Source organism: Syngnathus leptorhynchus, chromosome 13, assembly GCF_054491065.1.
Source record: "Syngnathus leptorhynchus isolate UIUO chromosome 13, UIUO_Slep, whole genome shotgun sequence".
NCBI lineage: Eukaryota > Metazoa > Chordata > Actinopteri > Syngnathiformes > Syngnathidae > Syngnathus > Syngnathus leptorhynchus.
Window position 1 is genome coordinate 9,964,715 of NC_141207.1, and position 12,423 is coordinate 9,977,137.

General features: G+C 42.2%; 2 protein-coding genes across 4 annotated transcripts; both read left to right on the plus strand.

Annotated features, from left to right (window-relative positions):
* Nucleotides 1–520: 520 nt before the first annotated feature.
* On the plus strand, nt 521–8,183 carry myo1f (myosin IF). 3 transcript variants are annotated; one of them, XM_085928383.1, is made up of 29 exons: nt 530–636; nt 760–861; nt 1,674–1,802; nt 1,896–1,985; nt 2,058–2,152; nt 2,227–2,314; nt 2,376–2,465; nt 2,718–2,849; nt 2,938–3,072; nt 3,421–3,553; nt 3,952–4,148; nt 4,231–4,311; nt 4,401–4,487; nt 4,620–4,706; nt 4,776–4,943; nt 5,090–5,175; nt 5,259–5,340; nt 5,424–5,530; nt 5,591–5,689; nt 5,774–5,918; nt 5,986–6,100; nt 6,175–6,344; nt 6,426–6,571; nt 6,670–6,816; nt 6,888–7,036; nt 7,095–7,160; nt 7,221–7,422; nt 7,507–7,667; nt 7,790–8,183. In XM_085928383.1, the coding sequence occupies exons 2-29, from the start codon at nt 859–861 to the stop codon at nt 7,864–7,866; spliced, it is 3,267 nt and encodes a 1,088-aa protein (XP_085784509.1). In that variant the 5' UTR covers nt 530–636; nt 760–858; the 3' UTR covers nt 7,867–8,183. The 3 variants fall into 3 exon arrangements, 2 of the variants coding, with proteins under 2 accessions (XP_085784510.1, XP_085784509.1); XR_015067993.1 differs by lacking the exon at nt 7,790–8,183 and having other exon boundaries at nt 521–861; nt 6,893–7,036; nt 7,507–7,655; XM_085928384.1 differs by lacking the exons at nt 7,507–7,667; nt 7,790–8,183 and having other exon boundaries at nt 521–861; nt 6,893–7,036; nt 7,221–7,423.
* An 887-nt stretch (nt 8,184–9,070) lies between these two features.
* acer1 (alkaline ceramidase 1) lies at nt 9,071–10,989 on the plus strand. Its single transcript, XM_085928601.1, has 6 exons — nt 9,071–9,184; nt 9,282–9,396; nt 9,568–9,706; nt 10,039–10,176; nt 10,308–10,445; nt 10,505–10,989. The coding sequence occupies exons 1-6, from the start codon at nt 9,092–9,094 to the stop codon at nt 10,680–10,682; spliced, it is 801 nt and encodes a 266-aa protein (XP_085784727.1). The 5' UTR covers nt 9,071–9,091; the 3' UTR covers nt 10,683–10,989.
* The last annotated feature ends 1,434 nt before the right edge of the window (nt 10,990–12,423 follow it).

Sequence of the window (12,423 nt, forward strand, 5' to 3'; positions counted from 1 at the left end):
TATTAAATGTCATTATTTATCAATGATGTGTGTTTTCACTTGAACGGATTCGCCTTAGGAGAATATTATCGTCACACACGATATCATTTACGTCACTAGTTTTCTGAATAATGCATCTTCCCTTTTGTTGTGGAACTACTTTAAAATAAATACAAAATCAATCACTTTTAAATTTAACTTCAAGACCGCACATATCGATATATACTGTCTACATATAATTTTATTTCTTTCAGATTTAGTTAATGAATGAATATTTTTGTAACATTGAAATGTTTAATTGTTAAACAAAATGGAATGTCTCTACTTCCAACTTACAAACCGCTTCTTGGAACCCTTTGTGTTCATAAATTGAGTCTGATTTATAATCTGCCTTTAAAACAAAATCTCATGAGCTCCAGTGAAAGAGTTGAGGAAAATCCCCTCAGCAAATTTGAAGATCGTGTCACCTCCACTCAAGAATTCTCTGAGCAACCTGCAGCGAGCAGTTCATGCGGCCGTTAGACGACACAAACGAAACAAAGTCTTCTCAGCCTGGGTGGAGCTGACTACACACAACTCAAGCTCCATCGTACGCCTCCTGGATTGGTGATTTTTGCAGGAGGACCAAATGGAGAAGTCCAAACTTTCGCTGGTGTGGTAAGTGTGTGCAATGTCAGATGTGTGTCACCCTCCAGCAGTTCTTGTTTCACACACAGCATCTGGCTGGCTGGCTGGCTGTATGAGGAACAAGCTTGCAAAGCTCCACTGGATGTCTTGTAGGCGGCATTGACCTTCGTCGCTGCGTGATGGCCGTCTGATATTTGGCAACCCGACTGCGCTCACTGGCACCTGACTCAACAGGAAAAGCCAACTGAGAAAATGGTAGTGTACCCCACTTTGTTTTAATGAGCACTTCTTTTAAAAAAAAAAAAAAAAAAAAAAAACACTTCATGAGCGCAGTGATTCCGGGATATCTTGAACAGTCTTGAGTGATTGGTAGGTTGAGTCAAGTGAGTTTCATCAAATGTGCTGGAATGGAATGGAATGATGGAGCTTTTTTTTTTTCTGAGTCATCGAGCTCTTGTTTTTGTCTAATGGCAACACATATGGCCTGATTATGCTCTCCATCAATGTGTCGCTACCTTTAGTGGGCTATCTGAAAACAACCAAAATTACAAACCCAAACAAATCTTCTGAAAATGCTGATCAACATTCATGATATGGTCTCTAGGGAGAATCAAAACCAAAAGTGGTTCATGATATGGTCTCTAAAAGTGGCATATTTGATAAAAAATATGAATTATGCCTGGCTGAATGTGCAGTAGAACTTTGAATTTGTATGCAAGCTGCTGACTGAAATGCAGCAAGGCAGTTTTTCACAGGAAACTGCAATGAGGTGTCAGAGGGGGAAGTGGAAGACCAGAGTGGCTTCGTTTCTGCTACAACACTTCCTCATACTCGTGTCTTTACATCGTGTATCTTAAGTCTTTCCATGCAAGGACAAGGGCTGACAAAATATACAGATGAATGGGACTTGAATGGGGAAACGTACAATGACATTCAAATTGAATTGTGTACATTGTGCAAATCCACAATTTTGTCCGTTACTATCTGGCCAGAGAAGTTTGTGCCTTTGACTTTCTTTGGTATATGAATGACGAGCATTTATGTTTGTGTGTTGTCGCACGGTTCAGGCAAAATACCACTGGCAGAGTCAAAATGTCAAGCAAAGCGGAGTGGACGACATGGTCCTGTTGTCCAAGATCACAGAGGACGCCATTGTGGAAAATCTCCGAAAACGATACATGGATGACTACATTTTTGTATCCTTACTTTATTATTACGTATGGAAATGAAATAAAAAGACCAATCATTGTATCTCATGCATGCTAACTTGTCTTAACAATGCTGGCCAGACTTACATTGGCCCTGTACTGATATCAGTCAACCCATTCAAACAGATGCCCTATTTCTCTGACAGAGAAATTGAACTCTACCAAGGAGCAGTAAGTCATTCAGTCTCAAGTCATACTGTATTTTATTTGCGTGACGTCGCCATGTGTGTCGTGTGTTTTTAGGCCCAGTATGAGAATCCCCCTCATATCTACGCCTTGACTGACAACATGTACAGAAACATGATGATCGAAGGAGAAAATCAATGCGTCATTATCAGGTTGTGTTTAGGTCCATTTTTTTTCTTCCGATGTATGTTTTTGAGTGTTTAATATGATGATTTCTTCTTGTTAGCGGGGAAAGCGGGGCAGGAAAAACTGTGGCTGCCAAGTACATCATGGGCTACATATCCAAAGTATCAGGAGGAGGTGGAAAAGTTCAGGTAGGCACACTGACTGACTTCAATTTGACATGCACGCATGTAACACTTGTGATTGTCACAGCACGTCAAAGACATCATCCTGCAGTCCAATCCTCTCCTCGAAGCCTTCGGTAACGCCAAAACGGTCCGCAACAACAATTCCAGCCGCTTTGTGAGTAAACTTGCCACTTGACTTCTTTTGATCGCTGACATCACATTGCTTCCTGTGGCAAGATTGGTTATTTTGATCAGGTAGATAGATGCAGGAAGTCTTTAGTGCACACTTATTTGCATGCTTCACTGATCAAAATGAAATGTGCTTGATCTAGCATTCACACAAGAGCTACGACAAAATCTTTGAGCTACCCATGTTCTTGTCTGCTTCATTGCAAAATATCTGACTGTGCATTTGTGCACGTGACAGGGCAAATACTTTGAGATTCAGTTCAGCAGAGGCGGAGAGCCCGACGGCGGTAAAATCTCCAACTTTCTGCTGGAGAAGTCCAGGGTGGTGAGCCAGAATGATAGCGAAAGAAACTTCCACGTCTATTATCAGGTTGGATGAAAGGCCCTCCCCATGCTTCGAAGTTCCCCTTGTGCAAATCTAATAGGACCTTTGTTCTCTCTTGCACTGCCGGTTGCAGCTAATAGAGGGCGCTAGTGCTCAGCAAAAGGAGGCCCTAGGCATCATGACACCGGACTACTACTTCTACCTCAACCAGTCTGGAACCTATAAAGTGGATGGAACCAATGACAGCAAGGACTTCCATGAGACAATGGTAATGTACATAAAATGGAAGAGCGTTTGAAAGTGACCTCATGTCCCTGATTACATTTTGACTCATCATTTGAGGGAATATTGGCGATATTAGTATATTGCAAAACTTTAAAAAATATATAGGAATATATATATATATATATATATATATATATATATATATATATATATATATATATATGTATGTGTGTATATTTTGTCTTATTTTCTTAGGGTCTACTCTTGGTTGCATAATGAATTAGAGCTAATTATTGCTCCACTTGTCTCTTCGATTGGAGCTTTTTAGAATGTGCTGAAGCTAATAGATAACAAGGCCCCCCCCCTCAATATTTGTGTGCGTGGTCTCCAGGAAGCCATGCAAGTGGTTGGGATCCCAGGTGACATCCAAGCCCAGGTGCTGCAGATAGTTGCCGGCATCCTCCACCTGGGGAACATCACTTTCATCGAGGCTGGCAATTACGGCCAGGTGGAGAGCATGGACTGTGAGTATTTACTGTACATTTTTACCCTCAGGGAATACATTATTGGCTTGTTCATCTCCCAGAGGGAGATGAGTATATTCGAACACAGCAGCTTTGAGTTACACAACAAGGACTAAGTAAGATATTGACGATGATCTCAGCAAAATATGTCACTGTGCCAGAACAATAATAAATAGCATTAAAAAAAAAAAAAAACATTTACAAGATGAGCGTTAATTCTTAGGCACCAATTTGATACACACATCTGAAATACAACATGCTCATTGGTTCATTGAATTGTCCATAAGTACAAATGTGAGTTCAGGATAGTCCAAAAAGTCAATTGGGTTAGGCTCCACCTCATCATTGTAGAAAGGACACTCAATTGCAAAATTTGTTTGAATTTGCTTTGAGCGCAGTGCTGTCCTTCCCCGCCTACCTGCTGGCTGTGGACCCCAACCGTCTGCAGGAGAAGCTCACCAGCCGTAAAATGGACTCAAAGTGGGGAGGGAAGTCAGAGTCCATCAACGTGACCCTCAACCAGGAGCAAGCCAACTATACGCGAGATGCCCTGGCCAAAGCGCTCTATGCGCGCGTCTTTGACTACCTGGTGGAGGTCATCAGACTTTTCCACTTTGAATGATGATTCTTTGGATTTTTTTCCGATCTCCCTCCCGCTTTCTGTCTGCCCTCTACAGGCCATCAATAAAGCCATCCAAAAACCGCATGAAGAATTCAGCGTCGGCGTCCTTGACATTTATGGATTTGAGATTTTCCAGGTAAATGCCACCTTGTGATTGATAATCAAAGGAGCCCAATTTTAAAATCGCTTCAATAGCGATTGATGGGATTGGTTTTCTCTTCTCAGAGAAATGGATTTGAACAGTTCTGCATCAACTTTGTCAATGAGAAGCTCCAACAAATCTTCATTGAATTGACTTTGAAGGCAGAGCAGGTGGGTAGCGTATGACTTCAAGGTGTCACTCAAAGTTCAAAGTTCAGCCTCTTCAGTGGTGTAAAATGTAAAATGCGATTCTCTATTGCATAAACAAATTGCACTCCCCCAAATCTTCTCCTCCCTTTACAGGAGGAGTACGTTCAAGAGGGCATCAAGTGGACTGCGATTCAATACTTTAACAACAAGATTGTTTGCGACCTTATTGAAAATAAACTGGTGAGCCTCTATCCAGCATCATCAGGGTTGAATGTTGAAGACTTGAAAGCAATGCATTGGTCCTTTCAGAACCCTCCAGGCGTAATGAGCGTGTTGGATGATGTGTGCGCCACCATGCATGCCAAAGGCGAGGGCGCAGATGGCACTCTGCTGCAAAAGCTGCAGGCTGCCGTGGGAACCCACGAGCACTTCAACAGCTGGAACTCGGGCTTTGTTATTCATCACTACGCTGGAAAGGTACTTGCTGTGACGGAAAGCCATTAGACAGACGGACAGACAGACGGAACTCTCCGCTACCACCAATCGTCTATTTCTGTCAAAGAATATACTTTCACTTGCCCAAAATGTTTTTTGCCAATGTTGTCTTTTTCTTTTTCCCTGAGGTGTCTTACGATATCAACGGCTTTTGTGAGAGAAACCGCGACGTGCTTTTCCCAGACCTTATTGAGCTCATGCAAAGCAGTCATCAGTGAGTCCTCTTCCAGCAACACACTGACGACACAGCTTCAACATCCAGTTGGGGTCTAAAAATCTTGTGAATATTGTTGACAGTGATTTCATCCGCTATTTGTTCCCTGAAAACCTCAACACAGACAAGAAAAGTAGGCCAACTACGGCAGGATCCAAAATCAAGGTGGGAGTGCTTCCATCTTCCGAGCTCAAACCACAAATGACATTGTTAGAAAGCTCTTCTTTTTCTTTTTACTCTTCACACAGAGACAAGCCAACGACCTGGTCAACACTCTTATGAAATGTACTCCTCATTACATCCGCTGCATAAAACCCAATGAGACCAAACGGCCTAAAGACTGGGAAGAGAGCAGGTTAGCGCCATCTAGTGGACGGACACACAATCACCAAACTAACCTCATTTTGTTTCCAAGGGTTAAGCATCAAGTGGAATATCTCGGATTACGAGAAAATATCCGCGTACGGAGGGCTGGTTTTGCGTACCGCAGGGTCTTCACTAAATTCCTGCAAAGGTTTGGATAAAAAAAAAAAAAAAAAAAAAATGAGGATCTGCATGATGCTCTGTTGGCTGTTGAACTTCATATTAGCATCCTCAGGTACGCCATCCTGACTGCCGAGACATGGCCACGCTGGAGGGGTCCAGAGCAGCAGGGGGTCCTTCACCTCCTCCGCTCCGTTAACATGGATAACGACCAGTACCAGATGGGCCGAAGCAAAGTCTTTGTTAAAAACCCAGAATCGGTAAGAAGAAATGCCTCTCCAACCGTGCACAAAGAAGTCTGTTTGATGAACAATGTGTTCTGCTTAGCTGTTTCTTCTCGAGGAGATGAGGGAAAGAAAATTTGACACCTATGCCAGGATCATTCAGAAGGCCTATAGACGATATATCGCCAGGAAGAAGTATGAGCAGATGAGAGAAGAAGGTAAGCTTCTGAGCATTCCAGCAATGCATGCGGAAACAAAAAGTTGCTGATGGAAGAATTGTTTGGTACAATAGCTTCAGACATCCTCTACAACGCAAAGGAGCGGAGGAAAAACAGTATCAACAGAAACTTTGTGGGCGACTACCTGGGTCTGGAGCAGAGGCCTGAGCTCAGACAGTTCCTGGCCAAGAGGGAGCGGGTGGACTTTGCAGACTCTGTCAACAAGTTTGATCGAAGGTTCAAGGTGAACACAAGTCCCTTAGAATATTTGCAAATACCAGCATGACCCGATTTTGCTCTACCCCCCCCCCCCCCCTCCATCCAGTCCATCAAGAGAGATTTGATCTTGACACCGAAAAGCATCTATCTGATTGGTCGAGAGAAAGTGAAGAAAGGTCCCGAGAAAGGGCAAATAAAGGAAGTGCTGAAACGAAAGTTGGAGTTTGGGAGCATAAATGGCGTCTCGCTCAGGTAGACACGATGACCTGAAGATTTGATTTGATTTAAATGAAATTTTACATTGACTCGTACACTGAAATGCTGACGGCATGATGCGGCTTTGTTTCCAGTACGAGACAGGATGACTTTTTTATTCTGCACGAGGCAGAGTACGACAGTCTGCTGGAGTCCAACTTCAAGACGGAGTTCCTAAGCTTGTTGTCCAAACGGTACGAAGACGTGACCAGGAGGAAGCTTGCCATATCCTTCACAGACAGGTGGAGAGAAAACTCACACTTGGATTTGCTTTACGTGCAAAAATGACAAACTCGGCTCGCTTCCTGCCCAGACTAGAGTTCAGAGTGAAGAAAGAGGGCTGGGGAGGAGGCAGCTCCAGGGTGGTGACATTCCAAAATGGAATAGGAGACCAGGCCCAGCTCAAACCTTCAGGAAAGAGCCTCACCATCTCAATCGGGAATGGACTCCCCAAGTCTTCCAGTAAGTACATCAATAATGCCAACATAAATGCACTTATTCAAAACATTTCTGTCATCAGAACCAACGAGGAAAGGCGGTCAGCAGTCACGTGGAGGTGGAGGGAGAAATCAGAGAGCCAGCAGAGGTAAAATTCCACTTCAAATAGGAACTTATATCCAATACAATGATTGGGTTTTTTCCACAGCACACCAGAATGGAGCGACCCAGTTCTCCAGAGGACCCAGACAATCGGATATTACGTATACCTCACCGCATAATCAGCACAGACCTCCTCAAACGGCCCTGCCCAAACTGGGCGTTCAGAGAGCTTCCAGGATACCGACCCACAACCACAGTAACCAGGGCAACATGGACTTCCTTAACGTGCCCGACCAGGGCATGTCGGGGTGAGAAATGGCCGCCGGGTTCATTCGTGCGGCCATGTTTGCCATCGTCAATACGAAACGTCTCGCTGGTTCTCGTCGCGACAGGAAACAAAGGAAGCAAAGCATCGGTCAGCGGCCCCCTCCTGCTCCCAAACCTCAGCTTCGTCCTCAAGGGCCCCGCTGTCGAGCCTTGTATCAGTACATGGGCCAGGACACGGACGAAATCAGCTTTGAGTTCAATGATGTCTTTGACCTTGTCAATGAAGGTGTGTGTTGCAGGAATGGATGGAGAAGCGGCTAAATGTTAGCGACAAACAATCAGGAGGAACCTAAAATGCATCATGATGACCTTGAAAAAGTTGTGTGACTCTTTCATTTCATTCCCTAGATCCGTCTGGATGGTGGATTGGCCGAATTCGAGGAAAAGAAGGACTCTTCCCTGGTAACTATGTGGAAAAGATTTAACGAGTTCATTGAACCTGGTTGAGCCACGGATGGCTGCTCAGAAGATTGAAGGAAGGCAGTGGCGTCAAGTTCCCTCCACTTAAAGCAGAGAGCGCGTGAGGTTTCTTCGGTGTTCCAAATAACCAAGCAACAAGCTTCAGTTACACACCATCAAGTAAAAGCAAAAATTGCTGCTCTGTTGTTTTTAGGAGGAAAAGAGCAACATGTAACAGTTGAACAATACACACAAAATCAGCTTGCAGTTCAATGATGTCTTTGACCTTGTCAATAAAAGAAGTCTAGTTAATTCCCTTTTATTATGGGACTTCAAGATATTACACGTGTGTGTTTTTGTTTTGTTTTTTACATGAAATGATGAGACAAACTGCTTTATAACAGACGTCCTATTCCATGAGCCACACACACACACACACACACACACACACACACACACACACACACACACACACACACACACACACACACACACACACACACACAAGACAAGCAGATGGACCGGTTAATCCTCCTTGGAGTGTGCAGAGATGTACAACAGCACCTGTTATTAGTCTCATCCGTTGCTTTTCCTCATAATGCTTGTCTAGCCGACAAAAGAAAAAAGACAAATGAAGGGTGGGGAAGTGGTTTGGTTCTTTCCACATGGATTGTGCGTGCCGTGATGTCACCGTCTGGTGCGACAGGATGGTCAAGGTTTCGATGCTCCACCCCACCCTGCCCAAATTCATTCACCTGTTGACTCACCTGGTAGCACTTTTTGACTGGAGGCGAGACGTGGGGCGTCATGGGAGGTAGGTTCAATATTCACAACCCTATTTAAAGATTAAAATTCGAATCTGATCCAATTACATCATTTTTACTTACTAAGTAATCATGACTGATTTTTTTTTACATCCCAAGACCTCAACCAAAATTCATTTTTCTATCATCTCAATTTGCATGAAACTTCTTCAATCCTTTGGGTATAATTGCGTCCTTGACAACGCGGCTTCTCAGGTTGGATTATTAGCAGCTTTTTCATTCATTCAAAAACACAAAGGCTTTTTGAAAGCGAGCAAACGGATTTGAATACAAGGACACCAAGGGAAAGTCAATTTGCATGCGCTACCGACAATAACCAGTCCTCTTCTGTCTTTTTTTTATGAGCAGCTGATCATTTATTGCTCAGGTTTTTGTTTAGCTGGAGTTTCTGTCTGTCTGTCTCTCAGGCGTCTACTCAAATGAAAGGATGGCTGGAGTTTTCTCCTATGAGAGTTCAGAGGTCGACTGGTGTGAAGACAACTACAAACACTCTGAACATGTGGTGGAGTTTTTTAACACGGTGAGATTCTTTATGGCACATTTTTAATTGAAAAAAATATATATCCTGGGGGCTTGTTTGTATTCAAAGTGAAAAGCGTGTTTGTTTTTCCTCGCAGATGAGCAGCTTCATTTTCTTCATTATATCTCCCATCATGCTCTACCTACTTCACCCTTACGCCAAAGAAAGGAACATGGCAATCCACCTGGTATGGGTCATGATGTTATTTGTAGGTAGGTCAATTTCCTTATACTAAAAAGTGGAAAATAAATCAACATCAATAAATCTCTCCAGGATTTTCTATTTTTATTATTTCCATCTTTACTCTTAAATGGGTGACTTTCTATGTGTTGCAATACCTTGATTCAATTTGGCTGCGAATAATTCTTTCTTCTGGCACGCAGGTATCTTTTCCGCCTACTTCCACATGACTCTGAGTTTTGTTGGCCAGATGCTGGATGAGTTGTCAATCTTGTGGGTGTTGGCGGTGGGCTATGCCATATGGTTCCCACGCAGGCTCTTCCCATCTTTTATAAAGGACAGGTAAGTGTTGAGTCATCATTCACATCACCAGACCATAGAGTTATGCTTGCTTGCTCTGGTGCCTTCTGATAAAAAGACAAGCTATTCATTGATTAAAGGCGCACACGAGTGTGAAACCTAATCCGGGCTGGCTGAAGATCCAGTCTGACAGCTCCAACAGGAGTCATTGTCAACAACACACAATGCAGCATTGCCATCGAAAACGCAAACTGACAAAAAAACTTGTTAATAATTAACCCTGCCATGGCCTGAAAGGGTGAATGCATTTTTAAAGAACACCTGAAACAATCTATATATATATATATATAGTTTTCTTTCTGTGTGTCTTGCAGGTCCACCTTCTCCAAGCTGATCCTGGTGGTGACTGTGGTCACTTCAGTGTCCTCTTTTGTCAAACCTACTGTCAATGCCTATGCGCTCAATTGCTTTGGCCTGCACATGCTCTACATTGTGGCCATTGAGATGAGATGGTATGAGATCTTACAAATGAAATATTGAAGCTTTTCTGATAACAAGTAGGAATTTGGGGTTTGAAGGTATTGTTAATTTGATGCACTCATTTGTATTGCTGCTTTCTTTTTCTTTGCTCTGACTTCTTTAGCTGTAGTGACCAGAAGGCTTTGAGACTGGCCAAATGCTCAGTGGCTTTGTGGATACAGGCTATATCCTGCTGGATTAGTGATCGCTTTGGCTGCGGATTTTGGCAGAGGCTAAACTTCTGCTACTTGCACGGTATCTGGTAAGTTTGTGTCACGTCATGTAACCCCTGAGCTTTTGATCACTTGGACTATCCCTCAGGCACATTTTGATTGTGATGGCTGTGGCGTACGGGAGTACCTTGATAGCTTACCTGGATGCCAACTACGAGATTCCCTATTCATTGCCTGGACTGCAGTACTGGCCCTGTGATAAATTGCCACTTGGATTACCTCATATTGTCCTAAGAGGCACCACCAAGACATTCAAACGCTGCTAACCACACACAACACATGCACAGACATTTTATTACAGGCTGAAATATAACAATGAAAAAAAACCTAATATGATGCTTTGCAGTTTTCTATTATTATTATCTTTTTTTACAACAGAATTTTATCCTGTCTGTGTATGCAAATGAATAGTCATGATATATGTTTTACCGATACTTAATATCAAAATATTGCTATACTGAAGGTCACAAAAGCAATTTCCATGAAAAGTTCTGTTAAAAAAAAAACCCAACATACTCTGACTGCAGCAAATAATTGTACAAGTGAACGTATGTATTTGAATGTTTGTCTTACGCATACAAAAGCAGTGTGCAAATGAGTTCTACACAGTTTTCTTTAAATTATGTATTTATTTTTGGTCCATCCATTCATATATGCATTTGATTAAGTGTTGACTGTTTTTGCTAGAATTATTACTCTTGTCGTTTATCATTCTAATATTTAAGCAATGTAGTTCACCTCATTATGTAATGTTGTGCTTTAGTTACAAAATAAAAGATGTGACATCTACATCAAATGTTGATCATTTTTGTAGATGGTCCCCAACGTGGATGCAAAACAAATAATGGAGATGGCAAAAATCAACATTTTGTTTCAGGCGCAACAGTGACCTCCTATGGAGTCACGCTTGCATTGTTTTAGAAAAAAAAAAAAAAAGTCATCTTGAATCAATTACTGAATAGTGATTGCAGAATGATTGCTTCCTAAATGGGGGAAATATGAGAGGTAAAAGAGTGACATTAGCTCTAATTTGCTTGATAATCAAGCACAACTCAATTTATCATTATGTTTTTTTTGTCCACACCATTTTTTTTCAATAAAAGCAAATCTTATGTTCCAAGTGTTCAGATATATATGTAAAAATATGAAAATACAATTAAATTTAAGATAGTTAGTAGAAATACAAGGGCACAAACTCAGACTATAGTATGCCAAATCTTTTTCACATCATGCTTTTGTGCTGTTCCATTCTTTCCAAATGAAAAGGTGAATGAAGGAGTTGATATGTGAATGTGAGTAAGACACACTCAAGGTGGGGATTCCTTCTATTCTTTGACTCAAAGGCAAACTGGATTACATACAAGAGAAAGCACAGCCTTGGTGAGAGAGTGCTGACCTTGTGGGCCAAAACGGAGACCCAATAATCTCACTTCAAAGTGCTCCACAAGGGAGACGTGACACCCTCTGACTGTTGAGGGGGGGAAAACAGCATTCAGAAAGACAAGCTGCTGAAAGTTCTTTTACTTATTACAAGCCTCACCAATGTAATGCAACTGTATAGCACTCAATTACAAGTCAGTAATTGCTAACTAACATTCGGGATTGCACTATGATGAGAAATCCACGTTGAGAAAATTTAAATGAATTTAAATGTATGATTTATCCGAAACCATTTGCTCAGTTTATCTGAGTTTCTTATTTGTGTTCATTTACTAGGGTTGGGAAAATGAAGAAGAAGCACAACACATATTCACATATTGACATTGTGCGTCGATTAAACAATGATTTATTCTTAAAGATCAATTAACACCATGTGCATTTGACAATTAAAAGAGCTCTGCAGCCATTGGGACACATCTCCTGTCACTCGAGAATACCATCACAAAAAGCTTTATTTGTATTTGCAAGAAGAGTCCAAGCCCGCCTCCTTATGGGCTCTGATTGGCTGTTTTCAAGAGAGCAGGAAATCCCCGCCCTCCCATTGGCTGGGCGAGCTTTCTGTTTGGG